The sequence below is a fragment of the Lepidochelys kempii genome, chromosome 7 (assembly GCF_965140265.1).
Source record: "Lepidochelys kempii isolate rLepKem1 chromosome 7, rLepKem1.hap2, whole genome shotgun sequence".
Lineage (NCBI taxonomy): Eukaryota > Metazoa > Chordata > Testudines > Cheloniidae > Lepidochelys > Lepidochelys kempii.
Window position 1 is genome coordinate 57,028,017 of NC_133262.1, and position 23,937 is coordinate 57,051,953.

General features: G+C 42.0%; 1 protein-coding gene across 4 annotated transcripts in view; it reads left to right on the forward strand.

The window, feature by feature from the left end:
• The window catches only part of TM9SF3 (transmembrane 9 superfamily member 3), a 93,726-nt gene that overhangs the window by 46,579 nt on the left and 23,210 nt on the right, over nucleotides 1-23,937 (forward strand). For all 4 annotated transcript variants that reach the window (XR_012159928.1, XM_073352979.1, XM_073352980.1 and 1 more), the window contains exons 8-10: nucleotides 4,682-4,776; nucleotides 8,358-8,488; nucleotides 21,822-21,961. Coding sequence is in view for 3 of the 4 variants with exons in the window: in XM_073352979.1 (XP_073209080.1) it covers nucleotides 4,682-4,776; nucleotides 8,358-8,488; nucleotides 21,822-21,961 (366 nt within the window). In the remaining variant the exon portion in view is untranslated. The remainder of the gene's footprint in view (nucleotides 1-4,681; nucleotides 4,777-8,357; nucleotides 8,489-21,821; nucleotides 21,962-23,937) is intronic.

Sequence of the window (23,937 nt, forward strand, 5' to 3'; positions counted from 1 at the left end):
TGCCTACATGGTCAGCAGAAATTGTGCAGAGAACTCTTCAGTCTAGCACACAAAGGTATAACCAGATCCAATGGCTGGACATTAAAGCTAGACAAATTCAGATTGGATATAGGATGCAATTTTTAACAACGTGGGTAATCAACCATTACAACGATTTTCCAAGGTTCATGGTGAATTTTCCATCCCTGGCAAATTTTAAATCAAGATTAGATGTTTTTCTGAAAGATGTGCTCTAGTTCAAACAGGAATTAATAGCAGGTCAAACTCGATGATCACAATGGTCCCTTTTGTGGAACCATCTGAGAGCCTTGTTGTCTGCCTAATGGGGTTTTAATACAGCATTTGCAATTTTTGAATGTTTTTTCCATAGTGTTCTCTAAGATTTATTTATTTTCCATTTATAAATTACTGGATTCCAATAGATGGCAGGAGAATCACATATTTAGGACTTGTGAAAACCAGTTTGCAAATGTACACTAGGTGACTCTTCTTAATACTAGTTTTAATGTTTTGCTAACAGGAGTTCAGGTAGTGTCCCGATGGGTGCTCCACATCAGTATGCACTCAAGCCTGTGTATTCTTCATCGGAGATTTTTGTTAGCAGTGTCTGCAGCTCTGTGCTTGCACCCTAGGTATTCTTGTGCTCCAGTACAAGGATATATGGAGTGGGGGTGGACCCACTGCCACTCCACTCCCTTCTCAACCACCAGGAGCTCGAAATGGAGTGTCGCAGTGTCCGTTAGCTAGCAAGCAGCTTGCTATTTCTCTTTATCTCTTTTTCCTTTAGGTATCTTTAATTTTTTTTTGTTTGTTTTGCTATTTAGCCCAGTTTCTGCCAAGTGGGGGTACTTTTCGCCCCTGTTCTTCTTTGTGTGCCCGATCTGGGCTTTTTGTCCTTGGGCCTTGATCTGTGGCCTTGAGCATGGGTTATGCCTGGGATTCAAACCCTGCCAGACCTGCCATAGGTCTTTTTCCCACAGCAAGAGACATTCAAGCTGCTTCTGCTGCCTGTGAGAGACTCACCTCCCATCCAAATGTAAGATCTGCTAGTCACCCCCCTGTACTTTTGATCCAGTTGCTCAGAACCCTGGTAACAGTCTCTGCTATGAAGAAGTGAGCTGTAGCTCACGAAAGCTTATGCTCTAATAAATTGGTTAGTCTCTAAGGTGCCACAAGTCCTCCTTTTCTTTCTGCTATGGTAGTAAGCAGAGGTCCTGGGGATCCTTTACAACCACTCAGACCCTAAAAGAAGAAAAGACCCAATTCTCCAGAACTGGATAAAGAAGGGGGCAGTCACCCTATTGGTCTGGGTCTCAGGAGATCTCACATCCTGATATGGGTGCCACTGAAGCTCTTATCCCCTCTGGTATCCAGACCATGGCACCAGCTAAGAAGACTGCACTGTATACCAAGAAGCAGTCAGATAGACAATCTACAGCAGCACTGGCATCAGCACCAGAGTCAGTGCCTTCAAAACACAAGGACGCAGAGCCAAGCCAAAATTTTTCAGTACCATTTTCTGCATCCAGCCAAGAAGGAGGTACTGACAGTGTGTCAACACTGTCTCCAGTACATCCTGACATACTAACTTCTGAGGACCCCTATCCAAAGTCCCTGGTATCATTCAGGCTCCTATTTCATGAGGACTTTTGAATTCTGGAAGAGCCTAAATCACCATTGCTGAGGGTTATGGAGATGCTTTGTCAATACCAACTCATCTCCTGGAGCCTACTTGCCCTCCGATCCTACTGTGTTCAACAGTGACTTGTCCTCTGCTACCCACACACTCACCAGTTCCACATAAACTCTTTGAGAGTACCAAGACACGTTTCCAGCGAGTATCGACACATCCTCTGGCACTGTCTCACCATCCAATTAAGCATTGGCCTCTGGTATTCATGAAGGTACAGGACCCTTTCTGGCCCCATATCGGCTCGGCCACTTGCACCTCCAATGGACATGTGGGATGATACCTCATCCAGTTCTGAGGTGTCTACATAAGGGTCCTTCACCTTCCCTCCAACCTCCCTCCCTCCCTCCCTCCCTTGAGGTGTACATCCTAAGGAGGAATCTCTCACGAGGAGATATACCCACCAACCTTGGGCTCCTAACACCTTCCCTTATGCCCCACAACAGTGTGCTTATGGATCCCATGGGCCCCTTATGACAGCCAGTTCTGCAGGGTCCCATCTCGTAAAAGGGCATGCCAGGAACAACAGCACTATCCTTGTGTCCTGCTCCGAAGGAGTACCTTGCAAAGGAGTAGGAGCCAGTGAGGAGGAAGAAACATAACCTTTGCATAAATCCTCCTGCTCACCAGGTGAAGATGTCATGCCTCCTCCACCTGCTGGCATTTCCAGATCAACTGCGAGTGGAAACTCAACAATGAGGGTTTCAGAGAGAGATGTCTTTACTTGCGGTCATCCAGAGGGAGATCTCTGACAACAGTTCTGCTTAGGGGGAAGGCTGCAACTCTATGGATGATTCCTTGGCCTTATATATTGCTAAACACTTATCTCCTTATGCCTTTAATGTTCGAGGTGCTAAACAAATTGAAACAGGAGAAATTATTAGCCATTCTCATAGCACAGTTGTACCTGAGACAGGTGGTATTCCCAGGCGTGGTTTGCATGCCTCTGTAATTGCCTCACCATCTTCCCATGACAGCGAAATGTCTTCACCTAAGAGTTGAGATCCATCACCCTCCCCAATCTCCTTATGGTTCAGCTCAAGATGTGGGTGCCAGATAGTTCTCTGGTATAGAAAAAGCTTGCTCTCCAGAGGTACAAACAATCCAGCGTAATTGTAGAAAACGATGACAAGGAAAACTTATCTACAGAGGTGGAAATTCACCTAGTCTGGAAGCAGCCTCCAGTCTGTACCTCCGCTCAAGTCCTGTCTGTCATACATTCTTGGGTACCTGCTGACCTTAAAAACTAGAGGCTTATTGCTGAGCTCCATTAAGGTTCACCTAGCTGCCACCACAGCTTTTCAACCCCCATCAAGGAGTTTTCAGTCTTCACTCACCCAATCACTGCGAGCTATATCAAATGCTTGTTCAACCTCTTCCGTCCTGTCAAGGAGGCAACTGCATTGTGGGACCTCAACTTCGTCATCAGTGTGCTGAAGAACCCCATTTGGAACTGTGGGGAACTGTTCCCTCCTCCATTTGTCCCTCAAGACCACTTCCTAACAACCATCACCTCGGCCAGGAGGGTAGGGGAGCTTTGAGTCCTCACAGCTGACCCACCATACGTGGTGTTCTATCATGATCAGGTGATGCTACATCCACACCCTTGCTTCCTACCTAAAGTTTCTTCAGACTTCCACATTAATCAAGAGATTCACCTACTGGTGATTTATCCCAAGCCTCACTCTTTAAGAGAAGAAATGAGCCTCCATTCTCTGGACATAAGAGCTCTTGTCATTTACCTCAACAGGACTAGGCTCTTTAGGGCTCCCCATAGCTTTTCATCTCAATTGCAGAATGAAACAAAGGACATCCAGTTTCCACCCCAAGACTGTCCAAATGGGTTGCAGAATGCATCTTAACTTGTTGTGAAGCCTCAGGGGTTCTCCCCTCTGCAAGTGTGATTAGCTATTTCACCAGGGCTCAATCTACCACTGTAGCCCTACTGAAAAACATACTTGTCTCAGACATCTGCGGGGCAGCCACCTGGTCTTTTGTTCATGCTTTTTCCTAGCAGTATGCCCAATGCTCTGGTACCGGCTTCCAGAGCTGATGCGACTTCCATGAACGCTGTTGTATGGTCCGTACCAGTTCTGCAGCCTCGGCATGCTCCTCTGTAGTTGGCGCTGCTGCTCAAGTATCTCCTGATTTGGAGCACCCATAGGGACAATCCTTGGAGAAGGAGAGGTTACTTACCTTGCACAGTAACTGGAGTTCTTAAAGATGTGTGTCTCTAGGGGTGCTCCGCTACCTGCCCTATTTCCCCCTCTGCCTTGGAGTCCGCTGGACTTCCGTGGCTGAGAAGGAATTGAAGTGGCGATGGCCCACGCTTCCCTGTAGCCGTGTACTAGAGCACGAGGCTATCAAGGGTACAACTCTGGACCCTCAGACACTGCTGTTGAAAATCTCTGATCAAAAGTTTGCACGCATCAGGACATGGAGTACCCATAGGGACACACCTCAAAGAAATCCAGTTACTGTCCAAGGTAAGTAATTCTCTTTCCCCTTTATCTGCAGATATGTCAGAAGTTAATTTAAGTGCTCCCAGTAAGCACTGACGCTAGAAATGTTTTGAGCAATATGCTGTATTGCTACAGTGGCTACACGTGTGTGTTATATAGTTCGGTTCTTGTAACACAGGGCTTATAAAAAATCAAAACACTTTGGTCAAAGGTGATACTTCCTGCCTTTATTTCTAGTGGAATTAAGCATATCGGGGAGGAGAGGGGGGGAACGCTGTATTAATTTTAGTTGTTTTAGCCTGGTTAAATTATGCTGATTAGCAGCTTTGAATGGAAACAGTTATTTTCACTGTAAATAGTAAACTTTAGACACATTTCATTGATCAGCTTTTACTTCTGCACTAGCTAAAAATAGCAGTTATATTTCTTCTGATGACTATGCCTGTTTTTACTGTGAATATTTTGCTGTAATATAAATTGAGTTTTTGCATTTCTATTGGCATTACAAAAAAAAGTCTTTTTATTTTAGGCGAGGATCAATGCTTAGCACAGCTATATTTGTTTATGCTGCAACATCCCCAGTGAATGGATATTTTGGAGGAAGCCTTTATGCTAGACAAGGAGGTAACTTGTTTTTAAATGTCAGCATTTTTATCATACTATTTTATATAGCAAGTTTATTCTGTTTCCTGTTATAAACAGCACAAACATGCATGGTCTTTTACAGGTGGTGTTTAGGTAGTTAATGAAGTCACATGAAATCCATAGTTTTTAATCAATACAAGAGATTTTGAATCTAAACGATGCTTCATTCCCTGTTCATTCTTGGTTGCATGCCCTGTATTAAAGCTTGCTAAAACCTTGATAGTATCTATTTAAATCAGTAAGGAATATAAGGATGTTAACTGTGGTAGCCTGGTCAAATTACAACTTGAGTAATTACATTCTGCCTGTTGAATACCCCCTATCGTACCAAATGGATAAGTTAGCCTCCTGTTCCTGTGTGCTGTTAAACAGCTTATGTGTTCTACCCCGAGTTGGCCTTTAGTGGTTGAAGTGATCCCTGTTATCACTTCATCTTCTCCATAGGGACCTTGAGGCTTAATGTTTACAAAGAGTGAATGGAAGGTGCTATAGAGTTGCACAGTATTATTTACTGCATTTGTGCCATTCTTTATGGTATGAAGAATAATCGTCCTGGAATCTTAGCAAAACATTCATTCCATTTAGAATCATAGAATATCAGGGTTGGAAGGGACCTCAGGAGGTCATCTAGTCCAACCTCCTGCTCAAAGCAGGACCAATCCCCAATTAAATCATCCCAGCCAGAGCTTTGTCAAGCCTGACCTTAAAAACTTCTAAGGAAGGAGATTCCACCTAGGTAATGCATTCCAGTGTTTCACCACCCTCCTAGTGAAAAAGTTTTTCCTAATATCCAACCTTAACCTCCCCCACTGCAACTTGAGACCATTACTCCTCGTTCTGTCATGTGCTACCACTGAGAACAGTCTAGAGCCATCCTCTTTGGAACCCCTTTCAGGTAGTTGAAAGCAGCTATCAAATCCCCCCTCATTCTTCTCTTCCGCAGACTAAACAATCCCAGTTTCCACAGCCTCTCCTCATAAGTCATGTGTTCCAGACTCCTAATCATTTTTGTTGCCCTTTGCTGGACTCTCTCCAATTTATCCACATCCTTCTTGTAGTGTGGGGCCCAAAACTGGACATAGTACTCCAGATGAGGCCTCACCAATGTCGAATAAAGGGGAACGATCACGTCCATCAGTCTGCTGGCAGTGCCCCTACTTATACAGCCCAAAATGCCATTGGCTCTGCTTGGCAACAAGGGCACACTGTTGATTCTTATCCAGCTTTTTGTCCACTGTAACCCCTAGGTCCTTTTCTGCAGAACTGCTGCCTAGCCATTCGGTCCCTAGTCTGTAGCGGTGCATGGGATTCTTCTGTCCTAAGTGCAGGACTCTGCACTTGTCGTTGTTGAACCTCATCAGATTTCTTTTGGTCCAATCCTCTAATTTGTCTAGGTTCCTCTGTATCCTATCCCTACCCTCCAGCGTATCTACCTCTCCTCCCAGTTTAGTGTCGTCTGCAAACTTGCTAAGGGTGCAATCCACACCATCCTCCAGATCATTAATGAAGATATTGAACAAAACCGGCCCGAGGACCAACATTGGGGCACTCCACTTGATACTGGCTGCCAACTAGACATAGAACCATTGATCACTACCCATTGAGCCTGACAATCTAGCCAGCTTTCTATCCACCTTATAGTCCATTCATCCAGCCCATACTTCTTTTAGTTGTTGGCGAGAATACTGTGGGAGACCGTGTCAAAAGCTTTGCTAAAGTCAAGGAACAACACGTCCACTGCTTTCCCCTCATCCACAGAGCCAGTGATCTCGTCACAGAAGGCAATTAGATTAGTCAGCAGGACTTGCCCTTGGTGAATCCATGCTGACTGTTCCTGATCACATTTATTCAGCTTGTAATCAGTTTGTACTCCATCAAATGCAAAAGTAAATATTGGTAGACAGCAAAAGCCCAACTTTACCTATCTGCAGCCTTCTCCTTATAGCCCCACCAGTGCTTCTGAGTTCTGACCTGCAGTGCCACTGCCATTCCTCCAGCCTCCCCCTTCTCCTGTGCTGCAGTAAGAGAATAGTTAATATTTATTTTTATTCTATTAAACATTAAGAAAATTGGTTTTGATGAATTTTTAAAACAGAAGCTTGTATAATTTTAGCAAGAAATGCTGATCAATGTTTTGTTTTCTACAGCATCAATCTCCCTGCTATCTGAGAGCTTTGAAAGGTCATAAATGTCTAAGGCTTGGTCTGCATGCAGTTTTTCTACCAATTTAATGACATCTGTAGAAAACCAGATCAGTTTTACCAGCATAGGGGCGTTATGCCTGTATCTCCAACACAAGCTATATTACTGCAAAGCCCCATACTAGAAGGTTGCATTAATTTTATATCTGCTTTTTACAGATCTGGCTAAATTGGTTACAAAAACTGTAGGCAAGCCCTAAAATGCTTTTGATGCTCCTGCACAATGGAAGTTTGTAGTCCATATGCAATTCTCGAAACCATATGTTGGTTTCCTTGCTGCATTCTATTCAGTAAGCTGTACAGATGCATCCAGACACTGAGTGTTTAAATAAAATTAGCACAAATTCAGATTAATAGCAGATACAGGAAATTCAGCCAAGACAGGAGTAAGGCAGTCACAGAGAGGTCTTGCACAAGACCACAAAACAAAGGTCTGCAAGATTTCTTGAATACCCAGGCATAGCAGCAAATCCCTTAACATCTGTCTAGATTGTAGAAGACCTTTACCTGTTGACTTGTCTTACTTTTTTGTTGGAGGTGCCTATTATAGTGAATTAAATTTTATTACTGAGTTTATTAAACATGGTATCATTTAACACCAGTAGTGTTAGGTGTTTTACTGAGATACAAAGACAATAGGTAACATTTTCAAGAGCCCTACTCAGTGACATCAGAAGGTGGGGCTTTTAAATCATTGAGGCGATTTTGAAAATGTTACCCAATATTCCTGTCTTTGAAAAACTTAGTCTTTAGATATACAAACAGGAGGAGGACAGGGCAATGGAGGGAAGGGAATAATGCTGAGCAATGTGATTAAATAGTGAAGCTAAGCATGTGTCTTAGCTACATTATTGTAGTGTGGTGTTTTGTGTGTTCTAAGTCTTTGTTGAAACATTGCTGCGTTATTGCTGTTATAGCCATAAACCTGCACTGCCGTTCCTGTTGTATTTAACTGGTCACTTAAACATTTTACAACAGAATTGATGCCTATTGATGCAAGGAAGCAATTTTATGTGTAAACACCCATCAGTAGTGTTTCTAAACATTGTTTATTTAACATATAAGCTTTGTTTTACACATCTTATTAGCATTTCCCATTGTAGGCTGTTACTCTCCCATGTCCATATTTCCATAAAGAATGGTTATTGTTTGTGAAATCAAAAGGCTTGATTAAAAGTGAAGTACAGTTTAAAAGTTTACCTTTGCTCCTGTGTGTGTTAGCTAGTACTCATTTAATTCATTTTGGGAAAAAAGAGGCTAACTACTTACATTCTGGTAAACCTGTGGCAAAAACTAATTTTAATCAAAGTGCAGCATGTTTTATCAATTACAAATATGTTTAATGGTTTCTTCCTACAGGAAGGCGATGGATAAAGCAAATGTTCATTGGGGCTTTCCTTATTCCAGCGATGGTGTGTGGCACTGCCTTCTTCATTAACTTCATTGCCATCTATTATCATGCTTCGCGGGCTATTCCCTTTGGAACAATGGTGAGTAGTTAATAGAACTTGAAACAGCATAGCAGACCTAGGAAAATTTAGCTTCTAAACTGGAATAGCTTGTAGTCTGTGTGTCCCATCACCTCAAAGTGGAAAAATGAAGTTCAGGTACTGAGATTCCAAAGATCTGTGTCTCAAATGTGATAAATAATAGAGAAAATCCACATGTTTGCGTTACAGTAGTTGAGAAAATTGCTGTTCTTGCAATAACACTTAACTTGAAATATAATAGTTGCAGTTCAGACTAAAGAACCCAGTTCACTGTAGCTGCTAATTGGTAAAAGGGATTTTCTGTTTGTAGTTGAAAATTTTAACAAATCTCAGTAGGATCACATTTTTAATTGCCTGGAGCCAGATACATACTCAAGTCCCGTTCACTTTTATTGGGAAGAAACATGGGATTCTAACTTTCTGGGCCTGGGAAAAGGACATCCAGAGAATGGGGATGCGAATGCCACTCCATGCTTTTTGGAGTGTGCCTGTTGGTGTCCTTGGGGGAGGAAGGCAATTCTTTTGTCTTAGGGTACGTCTCCACTACCTGCTGGATCGGCGGGTAGTGATCGATCTATCAGGGATCGATTTATCATGTCTAGGGTAGACACAATAAATTGATCCCTGATCGCTCTGCCATCGACTCCTGTACTCCACCGCGGTGAGAGGCGGAAGCGGAGTCGACGGGAGTGGCGGCAGTCGACCCCATGCCGTGAGGACACGAGGTAAGTCAACCTAAGATATGTCCACTCCCCCCCCACCCCCACCCCCAGTGTAGACCAGGCCTTAGTTTTAGAATGAGCATTGTGAAAGCAGCAGGTCAAGTGATGGTGATGGACAGGATATAAATCATGGCCGGTGGTAGTGGGGTGGATGGATGGATAGGGCTGAACCAATTCCCTGTTCATAGCACTCCTCTCAAAACCATTCTACTGTCGAATCAAGTAGGGCTGAAGCTTCACTTTGATAATACTTACAACTTAAGACTTTTTGTCCAAGAATCTGAGGCCTGGTCTACGCTGAGGGGTGGGAATCGACCTAAGATACGCAACTTCAGCTATGAGAATAGCATAGCTGAAGTGGACGTATCTTAGGTTAACTTACCTCGTGTCCTCATGGTGCGGGGTCGACTGCCGCCGCCGCTCCCCCATCGACTCCATTTCCATCTCTTGCTGCGGTGGAGTACAGGAGTCGATGGCAGAGTGATCGGAGATTGATTTATCGTGTCTACACTTGACGCGATAATCGATCCCTGATAAATGGATCATTACCCGCTGATCTGGCAGGTAGTGTAGACATACCCTTAGTGTTTCTCAAATACTGATTAAATCTAAAAACACTACTGGGAGATAAGCTATAGTAGTATCCCAATTTTAAAGATGCTGTGCCACTTTTATAATTTTCTTCCATACACCCCTTAATGTCCAAAGTTGAGTTTACCTGGATTCAGGGCCCTCAATCATTGCCTCTCATGTCTCTGGCATCTATGGTCTTGTTCCTTTTTTATCCCGCTCCAGCTTGCATATTTTCCAAATCCTTGCCTGTTCACTCCCTTTGTTGTTTCTATACATTCTCTCTCTCAACCATGATTAGTGTTTCACTTCACAGGAAAAGTGAAGTGATTTGGCATAATTGCTTCACATATGAGGAAGCCAGTTGAATGTCATAAACCAGGCTTAATTATGAATTTATTTACCCTTCGAGATGATGTCAAACAGGGAAGTATGAATAGCATCAAGACATTGCTTTTGGTATGGCGCTTGTCTTAATTACCTTAACAGATTCACAGCTGCTGAGTTTGTCTTAAGTGCTCACAAGGTGACCAGTCTTTTTAACAGAAAGTCCATCCCTCCAAATGTGTGGCATTGGTTATCTTGTAAAAAAGCCCTAGTTATAGCTGAGTCCTTGGAATAAAAGTGGGAGATGGTGACCTGTTTATTTCTAAAGACTGATGTAGGCTACTTGTAAGCTAAGGTACAACACAAAGCCAGTACAGTTGAAAGCCACTTCTAAGCCATAATGGTTAAGTAAAAGAATCTATACAATCAGATTAGAATTCCCGTAGTGTTTTGACTTGGGGTATGGCTTTCTTCTCATTCCAAAGGCCTCCTTATGGTCCAACTGTGTACTTTTATGTCTTCATTTTTAAAGTTGTAAGTTTAAAGATGATTAACCTAAAATCTGATTCATCATAGTGACTTTTCCTCTTTGCAAAGGCTTCCCTCAGAACCTTTTTTTAATTTATTTTTAAAAGGAAAGAAAGTTTTTGCACTTACAACCAGCTCTGAAAAATAACCCTTTGTGATATGTAAGAAAAAGGATTTGGTCGTGGATAGAGTTCATGTTCCAACTGCCAAGGGGCATAATTATAAATTTGTAAAAGAAAATTTTGAGGAATGTGCAGTATGAAAAATGTCTTCTAATGTTTTAGCATGTGATGCAACAGCAGCTTAGATTTAGACCAGTAGTGGGCAAACTGCGGTCCGTGGACTGTCAGGGTAATCCACTGGCAGGCCACGAGACAGTTTGTTTACATTGACCCTCCGCAGGCAGTGGCCGCAGTTTGCCATTCCCAGCAAGTGGGAGCAGCGGGAAGCTCCGTGGGCTGCAAGGATGTACTTTAAATTGCATTTTCAAAAATCAGTGTGAAGGTGAAGAATGGAGGTTGCAAAAATTGAAGAATGCGGTTTAAAAGAAGCTGTTCTATTTCCCAATCAACAGGTCTTCAGGAATTTTCCATTGAGGGGGAATATATCAAGTGGCCTATTTAAAATATTAGCAGTAGGGAGAATTGTATCAAAAAATTTAGAATAAGAACCTTAATATCATCTTTAACATGAAGTACTGTGGGTGGGGAGGGATAGCTCAGTGGTTTGAGCATTGGCCTGCTAAACCCAGGGTTGTGAGCTCAATCCTTGAGGGGGCCATTTAGGGATGGGGCAAAAATTGGGGATTGGTCTTGCTTTGAGCAGGGGGTTGGACTAGATGACCTCCTGAGGTCCCTTCCAACCCTGATATTCTATGATTCTGCTGTACTAACCATAGGACTTAAAATAATCAATGTAATGTAAAGCTAAACATGCTTGATTCATTCATTCATTGAACCACTTTCAATCTGAATGTCTTTTTAAGAAGCAAGATTTAGAATTTTAATTTTTGCCATGTCAGTGTTAATCAGTTTATGCTAAAATGGAATATTGTATTGTTTTTTCTGTGCTGAGACAACAGTCATATCCAACACTGTCAGAAAGGTTTACAGCATTGTTCTTTGACATGTTCAAAGAGGCTGTGTTTTACTGCTGAGCAAGCATTCACAATATCACATTTCTCATTCATATTCTGATTTGGAGTTTAGAAATGCTGATGGAAGGAAATTCCACCTGTATTGAAATTTTAGTCTAATGCTGTTCCACTCATTTTCATTTAAGATCAGGGAAATGTCTGCAAAAGCAATTGAGAATGGGGTCTTCAAGGGTCATGTAATGGGTGTGTAGGGTTTCTTATACACAGAGTGATTTTAATAATCTCTAGGGATTATGAATTTGAGTCATAATTACTGTGTGGTGCTAAATCTCCCTTCACTTTGCACTTCTAGTAGGAGCAAATTATGTATTAGAAATGTCACCAAAACAATCAATGATCTAATGAATTTTAATCAGCTAATGGAGTTGATTTGTAGAGGGAAACAGAAGAGAGCTTAGCTTCCTCACAGTAAATACCTTTGCTCTTGTGAGCCCCTCTCCTCGTGCAGATGTGGCTTCTCTTGCCTTCCCCAAAGTGGGCAAGCCTCCAAAAGTCTCTAGTGGCAAGCTTGCTCCTCCTTCATGAAATGAGTACCCCGTTTCCCAAACTACAGTAGAGGTGAGAGGTGACACTCCTACTCCATGGTTGTCTTAAATAGTCCCTCTACCTCAAATTGCTTGCTAGGTCTACTCTTCCTTGTTATGTATTTCAAATCTGGAGAAAACATAAATTGGATGGTCATGGAAGAACACTGAGTGAAAAAGGTTTAGTAAGAAATTGCAAAACTCTCCCATCCTAATCTTGTAGCATAAAGCTCAATTTGTCCCTCCTGTTTTGGTGATCTGCCCCAACCCCTGTATCTCCCAGGTAGCACAGTGCCGGAAATGAGAGGTAAAGCCTAGTTACTAGCTGTCTTATATTAGTACCCTGCTATGGCATCTGGATTTTAGGGAGCCCTCACCCAGCTCTCCTGTTCTGAGATTGGCTGAACCTCAATAGCCATTGAAGGGTCCTTGCTTAGAGTTCACTGTAACACTGGTCCACTTTGAATCTCTCAGAGCTTCCTCTGCTACCTTGTGCATCAGCCCTATCTGGAATCTCACAGGAAACTACAGCAACAGGAAGTGGAAAGTTAATAAGATGTCCCCCTATAGCCCTAAGCTAATTTCCCTGGCTGTAAGCCTGGGATTCTATTCTTGACTCGCATGGATATACACATGATTCTTAATCAACAGTAGGGAAAGCCTTGTGTAAGGAGAGGATAAAGTTCTAGGCTCTCTTCCTGGAAAATATTTTTCCATTGCCGTTCCCATCAAAATGTAATAATGAAGCTGACCAATTTTATTCCATCTTCTCAAAGCTTTTAAAAAAGGGTTTAAAGAATCCTTCTAGAGTACTTCTATTAAACCTATGATATGTAAGGAGAGGGATTCCTGGTAGACTCTAAACATGTTTGGAAACTGACAGTCCAGTGTCTAACTCAGGGGTGAGCAAACTTTTTGGCCCGAGGGTCACATCAGGTGGAGAAATTGTATGCAGGACCATGAATGTAGGTCTGGAGCAGGGGGTGTGGTGTACAGAAAGGGGCTCAGGGCAGGGGTTGGGGTGCCGGAGGGGTGTGGCAGGGGGCTCAAGGCAGAGGGCTAGTGGGCTCAGGGCAGGGGGTGCAGGAGGGCTGTAATTTGCCCTCCTCTGGTCTAACTCTGTTTGTAGCAGTAACAATGGGGGATGTTTTTATTTTTCAATCTTCCTAATTTTTTATTGAACTTTGAGAGGATCTGGGATTCTTTTGATGCTGTAAGATACTTTGACTTATCTTGTAATCTTCCTGTGCACTCATGCGCCAAACAGTCACATCATATACATGTCTGTTTTTTATTTTCATGAAAAGACATTGGGTCTGGTCCTTTTCTCTATCTCTGTTAATTTTAACAGATATGTAAGAGTATCTTGTGTTAATACATTTATTTCCTATTGATTAGTTCAATTGATCTGTCCTATTGTTTATGAATAACTTTTATTTTGGTCAGGAAATACCTCTTGAAATATAAAGTTGAGATATTTCTGTTGTGGGAAATTGCATTGTTGTCACTGCGGTTTTTTTCCCCTTGCTTCTTATAGATGGGATAGGGTTGGTGAATAGATTTACCAACAGGGTTCTTGTGGCTAGAGATTCTTAACAGGGGCTGACATAGGTTAGAACCACAGATGTTCAGAGCAAAATATTTTGACATGGAGAATTGTATTTTTCAGGATTACCATGAACTTTCCCTTATAGTAAGGGACTGGGATGAGGACAAGCTGGAGGGGCTAGAGGCAGAAAGGTCTGTAACCTCTAGAGTACACACCCCTCAGCATCTGGAATAGACCCCAGTATTCTGGAGTCTCAGTTCCTCTGCTGTCAGCAAATAACTGTGAGACTCAATTGCAAAATGTCTCTTCCTCTAATGGTTGTTTCACATACAGGATGACAACCTACTACTGCACTCAGTTAATATTAGCTCAAGTGGCAGATTTTTGTGCTGTGGATCTAAAATTGATGTTCCATGTTGGCGTCAGTATAATTCCACATTAGGGGATTTCTGTTTTGTTTACTTTTTAAAAACCTAGGAAATTACATCCAAAAAACAACATTAAAAGAACTTTAAGGGTGCAATGTCAAGCTCTTAGGGGGTTAGGAAGTGCCAGAATTAAACGTGCCTGTACAACCTTAATTTGGCCCCTTGTATGAATGTATTACATTATGATAGTCTTTAATTAGACCATGTACTATATGTTCCATGTATGATGGTAATATGATAGTATGGTCTGATGAAGTGAGCTGTAGCTCACGAAAGCTCATGCTCAAATAAATTGGTTAGTCTCTAAGGTGCCACAAGTACTCCTTTTCTTTTTGCGAATACAGACTAACACGGCTGTTCCTCTGAATACTATATTATGAATCAGGGTTGTGTAGTGAATGAGGCTGTTATTTGTAGGACCCCTACTTCACTTATTGCAGAAGTTGGAAATTGTGTAGTAAATGAAGGAAGAGATTACAGGAAGAGGGTGGTCTTGTGGCTTAGATAGCTGAATGCTACCCTGGAGAACAGGATTCTATCCCTGCCTCTGCTACAGAGTTCCTATGTCTTGCTGGGCAAGTCACGTGAATCTGACTTTCACAGGTAGCCACTGCATTCCCATTTTCAGAGCTCCCAACTGAAGGCATCTGAAGTCTGGTTTACAGATGTGCGAAGCACTCACAACTAAAGCTGTGAAGAACTGATGTTTTTGGTTTGCTCGCCACCACCACCAGTGGTTTTGTGAATGGTGCCTAAGTCCCCTTGTGAGTTAGTCTTTTGCCACAGCCACATGTGGTATTATTCACTGAGCACTGTCCATTCTGTGCCCTGAATGAACCAGCAGTCCTGTGCAAAAAATAGTGTGTAATCTTGTAATTAAAGACAGAGTCATAATGTTTACATAAAAGGGGGCTAGATTAACATTGCCCATGTAGTCTCAATTTTGGTATTTTCTAACTTCTGAGTGCTTTACATTGCAACCTTAATGTTCTCTTAAGGTAGTTATTTGTATGTAATAACATGTAACTTAGATTCCTTTTGCTCAGTTTTGTCCTGATACAGCTCATGTAATACCCTTACATACTCTGAACTGCGTAGATTTTAAGCTCTTCATCTTTGGTACCGGTTTCTACAGTACCTAGCACAATGGGATCCTGGTCCATGTATCAGGCTCCAAGATGGCACTACAAGACAAATAATGAGTAAAATTATGCAGGCCTGGTCTAGACTAGGAAAAAGGTTCCTTTTTTCATCAAGCTAGCTTAACTCAATTTGAAAACCCCACTTACTACCAATGTGGACATAGTGTAACACTTTTAGCTCAACATTTAGCACGTCAAGTTGTGATCGAGGCAGGGTTCCAGGTAACAATATTATTTATATGCTAAAAACATTCTAGTTTTGGTGACACTGACTCTTACTGTTCTGTATATTAACTCTTCATTTGTCCAGATTTTAAGTGTGTGAACCTGCATTGCTGTAAAAAATTCAGTGTCCTCTACGTACCCTCCCTCATGGTGGGGGAGTCACGTAAGCGCTGGTGTGTAGCATTGGTATCTGACAGGAGAGATCAAGCCTCTTCTTCTTCATTGACAGTTACTACATTCATCCCTTCTGCGTTCGGCAGTCAGGACAACAGCCTGCCAGGGGTTATTTAATATGCTCATAAAAATTTTAATTATCACCTTTGAATGAAGTTTAAGCTACAATTGTTAGAAAATGTGAAGCCTGTGGAGCTAGTACATAAATTATGTCCCTCTTGACAATGTTTCTTTTCAAATATGAAATATTAAATGGTACACGTTTAGCTGAGGACAATATAATAGTGAATTCCCCCTTAAAAAAAATTACAAATAAAGCAGGCTGCTGTTACAGAAGATCTCTCCTACAGCAACTGAAACCAGGAGAATAAATCAAAATGCTGACATTTAAATAATGGATATTTTTAGCTGAAGAAAATACAGCAGTAAAAGTAAAATTAAGAAATTGAACTAACTAGGGTGTTTTAAATAGAAATAAATTTTCAAAAATTTTAGTCAGTATTGAGTTTTCTGTCTGGAAAGCAGGATTTGCAGTTACAGTAAAGTATATATATTTTAAAGTATTGGTTAAAATTGTCTTGAATTTCCCATAGTTGACTGTAATAAAACATACTTTGCTTGAATTAATTTTTAAGGCCTAATTCTGATATCGGATCATTCAGAAGCATATCACTGCATACCTGCAAAATTACTTACTGTTAAAGTGATAGCTAAGCAAAGTAGCCGCTATTCAAGTGTGTGTCACTGTGTATCCACTGTAGCTGAGCATGTGCGCAAGATCAGTTGTTTCTTTCTTGGCTAGCAGTGTGCTTCCGTGCAAGGGCATAAAGGACAGAGCAGCTGCATCACTTTGTTCACTTTCTCCGCCCATGGCAGGGAGGCAGAACCCAGTGAGTGTCTGACCCACTACTGCTATTGATCTTAAAAACGCATCCATTTCCAGACTTTCGGGGGAGAAATTTATCTTCACCTTCATGTCTGTTCTTTTCTTTAATTTGGATATTCCTAAAAAAGTCCCACTGTCTGTATAGAAGGGTTAGGTACCCTGTGCCTGCTGCTATGCCAGATTTCAAATCCCATGGGTTTACATCCTGCCTGACCTAGGATGGCCTTCTCACCCGGTCAGTGGGCTTAGTCACTGTTTGGAGGAGAGTCTCATTCCCATTGTGTATGGTATGTAAATCCTTCTCAAGGAGTGGAAGTCAAGGGATGCATAGCTGAAACTGCATCTGCTTGAATAATCAGTGCATTCTCTCTTGGACCTGGAGGAGACTACTGCCTCCAAAGAACAAGAAGGGTCATCTTCAGCAAGTTCTCGCTTAAGCAGACAGCAAACCCCGATGTCAGGCACTGGCAGGAAAGAAAACACCATCCAAATCTGCAATAGCTACATTGACACTGACAGCCTCAGCACAGGAACCAGGGACTTCTGTCACTACACTGGTGCCTACTGATACGGCACCAGTCTCAACATCAGCACTCCCAACATTGACAACTTTAGCATTGGAGCTAGAACTGGTGCCCCAGTGTAAGGGTGAGACCAAAAGGCGCAGCCAAATGGAGCTCAGACATGGCTCCCAGTGCCGGGACAAACAATCCTGAAGGAGGAGGAGGAACAGCACTCTTCCAAAGAGTGCCTAAAGTCTTCTACTGAAGTAGAAATGATGTTTGGCAAACCAGCACCAGCAAAGGCACCAGCACTGACCACTGTGCCAATTTCAGGCTTAGTTTATGCCCTTATGGTTTCACCTAGGTCCTTTCCAGAGATGACTTCAGCATATTGCCACATAGCACCACCATTCAAAAAGTACTATTCTTTGGTCACGCCTTCTCCTGGATGTCGAGCAGGAATGCCTTTCCTCTACCTTTTAAAAGAGCAACCTGAGAGCTGGTACTGAGCACCCCTTTCTCACAAGATGCTGACCCAGCGGAAGTGTGAATGGCAATGGACCGACCAGCACATCTGGCCAGTACCATTTAACGTGCCAAGCTGGCCATACTGGTCTTACTGGGGACCATTATCTCAAGTGTCCCAAAGCAGATCTTCCTGCAGATCCAGGAAGAGGTCAGGCTCCCTGGTGACATCACTTCCTAGGTCACTGGCCACTCAGGAGCTGGGTGTCGCAGAAGAACATCCCCAGTTTCCAACAAAAGAAAAGTAGTCATCGCCTGATGAGGCAGCTGCACAAACCCCTGCCTTGGCAGGTGACTATTGTAAGCCCTTTCAGGCTCTCCTGGTTTGCATTGTGCAGACCGTGGACATAGAGATGGTTATGTAGGAGAGTTCTCAAACGTATGGTATCCTGACTCCATCAGCCCGAGTCAGAATTGCTCTCCCTATTAATGAAACCATATTAGAGCTGGCCAAGAGTCTGTGGCCACCACCAGTCCTTGTCCAAATGGGTGGAAGAACACTATCAAGTGTCCCTGAATAATTTTAAGCACTTTATTCCCCCCTGAGCCCAGCTTCTTTAGTAGCTGTAGCCATGCAGGAGAAGTTGAAATCAACAAGAGGTACACCCGGGGATATGGACCCCCCCAAAGTTAGAACTTTTCGGGCACAAAAATCTACTTTTTGGTTTCGCTGCAACTCTGGGTGGCTATCAGGCAATGCTTGCCAAGTATAATTTCCTAACATAGGGCAGGGTGACTCATAAGGTTCTGTGGCACAGAACAGGAAACAGATAAGGAAGATTATTAAAGAAGGCCAGATAGTTACCAGAAGAGTCCACAGGCAGTCATGGGTGCTTCTGACATGGCTGCAACCATGAAACAAGCATCAGGATATTAGCCACTGGGCTACCGAGAGGTCCAAGATATCACCCAGCACCTCCCATTCAAAGGGATGGAGGTCTTAAATACTAGGGCTGACACAGTGTTCCACTCCTTAAGACTTGAGGGCTACCTTGAGGTCACTAGAGATTTATACACTAACGGCTTATGGAAAGCCCTACAAATATCAGCCCCAGCAGCGGCAGATGGCTTACCCTTACTCCCAGGCAGATAGACAGATTAGCCATAGTGGAAAAGGCCACAGTACCAGAGGAGACCTCTTCTGCCTCCTCTGTCACATATGCCACCCAGTTAGCCGATTTGATGGAAATGTCAGGAGCCACATCAGAGCTAATCGGGAGCCACCTTGCCTTATTCCACAGGTCCAGTTGGTTCAATATCATCTTGGGTGAATGGGTGCTGATATAGTTGCCCCTGGCTATCCCATCTACTTCCACAGCCTACCTTTCTCAACCCCCTTCCCCATCCCTTTTCAGGGGCCCTTTTCACGAGAGCCTGTTACAAAAAGTGGCCTTGTTGCTTCATCTAGGAACGGTAGAAGAGTGTCCAGAAGAATATGGGGGAAAAGTCTTCTGTTTGCAGTACTACTTTATCCCAAAGAAAGGTAATCTTTGTCCTATCCTAGACCCTGAGACAAACAAATACATAGGCTGCCTCAGATTCAGGATGATGACTCTTGCTTCTTCTGTTCCATCTCTTCAGATTCAAGACTGCTTAAGGGCTCTCAGCTTATAAGGTGCAACTTTCTGCATAGCCATCTGTCTGGCCCACAGGCAGTGCCTGATATTCACAGAGCGTTAGGGTCATTCCTAGTACAAGATACTGCCATTCATCCTCTCTACAGCATTGCAGGTCTTCACGAAATGCCGGATGGTGGTAGTGGCCAATCTTAGAAGACAAAACATTCACTTTGATCACTTAGATGACTGGCTGATCGGAGACAGGTGACCGTGGGAGACAGAAGCGAGTCTGGAATGTGCTATCACTTTGGCCACAAGATCTTTAGGCACTTGTGACTGAAGCTCCCCTATATAAGCAAAAGTGGTCCTAAGGCCTCATCCAAAACTGATTTCCCAGGTCTCAGAATTTAATCTGAACTAATTTACTAATCTGCTTCCTTATAGCCACACTGGCACTGAGAGAAAAGAAATTGTGTGCAGGACTCTGCTTTAATACATTGACAGGACTAAGCCAATTACACTGTTACCCAATCTATTCCTGGCTATGACTGTGAGTTCTAAAGGTCAAGCTATTGCATCTCCAACTGAACAGCAAGTCTCACTCCACTAGAGCTCAAGTGACCTCTTCAGACAAATGCTAGTGTCTGAGATCTTCAAGGTGGAGTTATCTGCTGACCTTTGTCAAACTGCGTCTCGGCCTTAGCTGCTAGGTCAGGTGCCAAGTTCAGGAGAGCAGTTCTTCTGCTGGATTAGTCAAACTGTGAAACACCTCATTCCCAATGTTGGAGGGGATACCGCTTGCCAGTCAGCTGCAGTTGGCTCTACACTAACACATACTCAAAGAACCAGTTAGCATAGGGTGATCGTTCTTTAAGATGATGTCAGTGGGGATCTGTGACAGGGTGCGTGATTCAGCCCTCTGTCATGCCAGCTCCCATTTAAGGGAATAAATTAGAGCTGGCTGGAGATAGCCTGGCCCTAATTGGGGAAGCAGAGACAGCTGCCACCTAATTAGCCTGGGACTGTATAAAAGCCTCAGGGGAAGGAAGCCAGGGAAGAGCAGAAAGAAAGGGAGAAGGCAGGGAGTGGAAGCAGGGAGGTAGCTTTTCCCTCCCTCCTGACTGCAAATGGTGAAGGGCCAACTGTGCATGGTGAAACGGTCGTAGGAACAAGCCTGTAAATAAACTGCATCTGTGGTTACTAACCCCAGGGTCTCAGAGTGACCCAGCAGAGGCAGGAGCCAAGGAGGCCCTGCCACGCTTTGCTACAGGATCCCACAACACCCCCGGCCCAATCCCTGCTGTTTGGAGTTCTCCGCTACAATGGGCTTTGAATTGCAAGGGAACTGAGGGAGATTACTCCACCTTTTATGTCCAAACACGAGGAAGCATGGGTGCATGCACGAACCCAACGGACATGGGTATTCAAACAAAGAAATCTGATCTTGTGCACTTGCATCTACAGTGAGATTCACACTGACATCATCTTGAAGAACCACAATTACTATAGTGCAAGTAATCATTCTTGTTTTACTCAGAAGTATCTGAGAATGTTATTGAGTAATATTTCCAAGTAGTTTCATATTCAGGAATTACATGATTAGGGAACATCTTGCTGAGTATTTATAATTCCTTTTTTTATTACAAATGTCCTTTCCTTTCATGAGCAGAAAAAAAATTGCTTGTCATATATAGAATTGGAGATGGTTCACTCTAAAGTCTTCTGAGGCACACTTCATTGGAATGAGGCAGAATAAAGGGCATGATTTTTCTTCACTGTGCATATGCAGTTGTGCACCAATTTGTACATGTATTTGTTTGTGGGTAACTGAACATGCAAATAGTCAGTTACCTTTCTGACCATTTGTATGTATAGTTCAGAAAATCTGGTCCCAAGTGTTAAATTGAACAGTGTGATATGGCTTCAACATTGTGTGTTTTGGCTTTTTTGGAATATTGTAATATTGTATTGTAAGAATATTGTAAGCGGATTTTAAATTAAACTATTTTAAACGTGGCTAGTTATCAGCTCGGTAATATCTATCAGGGTTGTACTTAACTTTTTGTAATCAGAAGCTTTCTGACACTGAATTCTGATATAGCGAAGCAGAATAAGGGATCCGGGTTTCAGTTTTTCAGTGTACAAACTGAACTTCTATTTATAATGGTTAGCATGAAGAGACTGCTATAAATTTGTTCCAAACTCTTTACAAACATAGGTTTCAGAGTAGCAGCCGTGTTAGTCTGTATTCGCAAAAAGAAAAGGAGTACTTGTGGCACCTTAGAGACTAACCAATTTATTTGAGCATAAGTTTTCGTCAGCTACAGCTCACTTCATCAGATGCAACAAATGTTGCATCTCAACAGTCAAAAAAGTAGTTTGGATGCTGGCTAACGTTTTATAACTAGGAATATGATTCAGCATTGGTACAACATACACACTTGTGCCTCGTTACTTTAGGTGTCTCTTTATTTTATTTTCTGTGATCTCATACCCCTGTTTGTTGAATTTACAGGTGGCAGTATGCTGTATCTGTTTCTTTGTTATTCTTCCATTGAACCTTGTTGGTACAATTCTTGGCCGAAATCTGTCGGGCCAGCCCAACTTTCCTTGTCGTGTCAATGCTGTGCCTCGTCCGATACCGGAGAAAAAATGGTAAAGAGAAGTGCATATATATTGTGTATTCACTCAAACATAAATGTGTTTAAAAATTATTTTTGAGGTATTGGGATCATTCTAAATTCTAGAGTATTCTTTGAATTTATATTTAGTTCAAGGCGTGTGTGCAGCTTCTCAAGAAGCTGATTTAAGTTTCTGCATTAAAGTATCTTCTTTAAAGGGATTGGATGGATAAAGGTAAAAGCTTTCAACTTGAAGTCACTAGTTTGTGGTCCCATTCCCATTCCAGGTAGATAGGTTTCCCCAGAAATCAAAGTCCCCATCTCAGTTAGCACCTTTGACAGATTTAAGATTGAACAGGCCCTGGAGACTGAACTAACTTCACTATTGGAGGTGGGTTTCTCCCCGTTAGGGCCGAGAGACATTTGGAGGTTGTTGTTGGAGGCAGCTTGCATTACCACTACCTGATTTTTGGGTAATATGAATCTCTAGGCTATCAGGTTGATATTGTTCATGAACATTACTTTTTTATGTGAATATAAAAGCATCTTTATTTCCAAAAACTACACTTTTTTAATTTGTAGCATGCATACCATGAATACAATCTCCTTGCCCTATTAACTTATATTTAGTGAGGAGGAGAGAAGCTGTGGAAATAAAACTATTCTCAAAGGATGGGTTTTATTGATTTTATTTCTCTCAGAAGAGTGGAGTAGTAAAAATGAAGGGGATGGTGGAATGTGTTACACCCACAATCTCCAGGAAATGCAGTGTCTTGAGTTAATGGTGTGTTTCTCAGTTGAGAAGGTGAGGTTTGATTTATACTGTAGCTCATGTCTTAGAGAGCTGATGGATTTTTCTGGATCAGGATGAGAAAAAGAAATAAGATAATTTTAATGAAGGTAAAATTGTGGGGCCATCAATTTAGACAAGTCTCCCTATAAATAATGAAGGAAGCAGCAAATTAAATCACTAAATTACCTCTCTAGTTAAATTCAGTATCCGTGTGGATAATATGAAGGGGTCACCTCTGGTAAGTGACAGTAACATCTGCAGATGGTGAGTATTAATTTTATTCATAAGCTCTGCATTACAAAATTCCCAAAATTCTGAACTAGATAAATATTTCTCTGTAAAATATTTTCCTCATAAGTTTTGGTTACACAGATGATGTTATCATGGTCTCTTGCAAGACTTTTGTGGAAATCTGGGTTTAAACACATGAATTACATTGTTAAATGTAGGTGTAGTAAATATATATTTCAATATGGGCCTGTCAAATGTTGAGTTTAGGCTATTAATGAGGAAAATATTAGGGCTGTTGATTAATCACAGCTAACCCACGCAATTAACTCAAAAATTAATCATGATTAAAAATATTAATAGCGATTAATCGCAGTTTTAATCTCATTGTTAAACAATAGAATACAAATTGAAATGTATTAAATATTTTGGAGGTTTTTCTACATTTTCAAATATATTGATTTCAATTACAGCACAGAATACAAAGTATACAGTGCTCACTTGATATTATTTTTTATTACAAATATTTGCACTGTTAAAATGATAAATGAAACAATTAATCTCATACAAGTACTGTAGTGCAATTTCTTTATTTTGAAAGTGCAGCTTACAAATGTAGATTTTTTTTGTTACATAACTGCACTCAAAAACAAAACAATGCAAAACTTTAGAGCCTACAAGTCCACTCAGTCCTACTTCTCATTCAGCCAATCGTTCGGACAAACAGGTATGTTTACATTTACAGGAGATAATGCTGCCCACTTCTTATTTACAATGTCACCAGAAAGTGAGAACAGGCGTTCGCATGGGACTTTTTTAGCCAGCATTGCAAGGTATTTACGTGCCAGATAGGCCAAACATTCGTATGCCCCTTCATGCTTCGGCCACCATTCCAAAGGACATGCTGATGATGCTCGTTGTTAAAATAATGCATTAATTAAATTTGTAACTGAAATCCTTGGGGGAGAATTGTATGTCTCTGGCTCTAT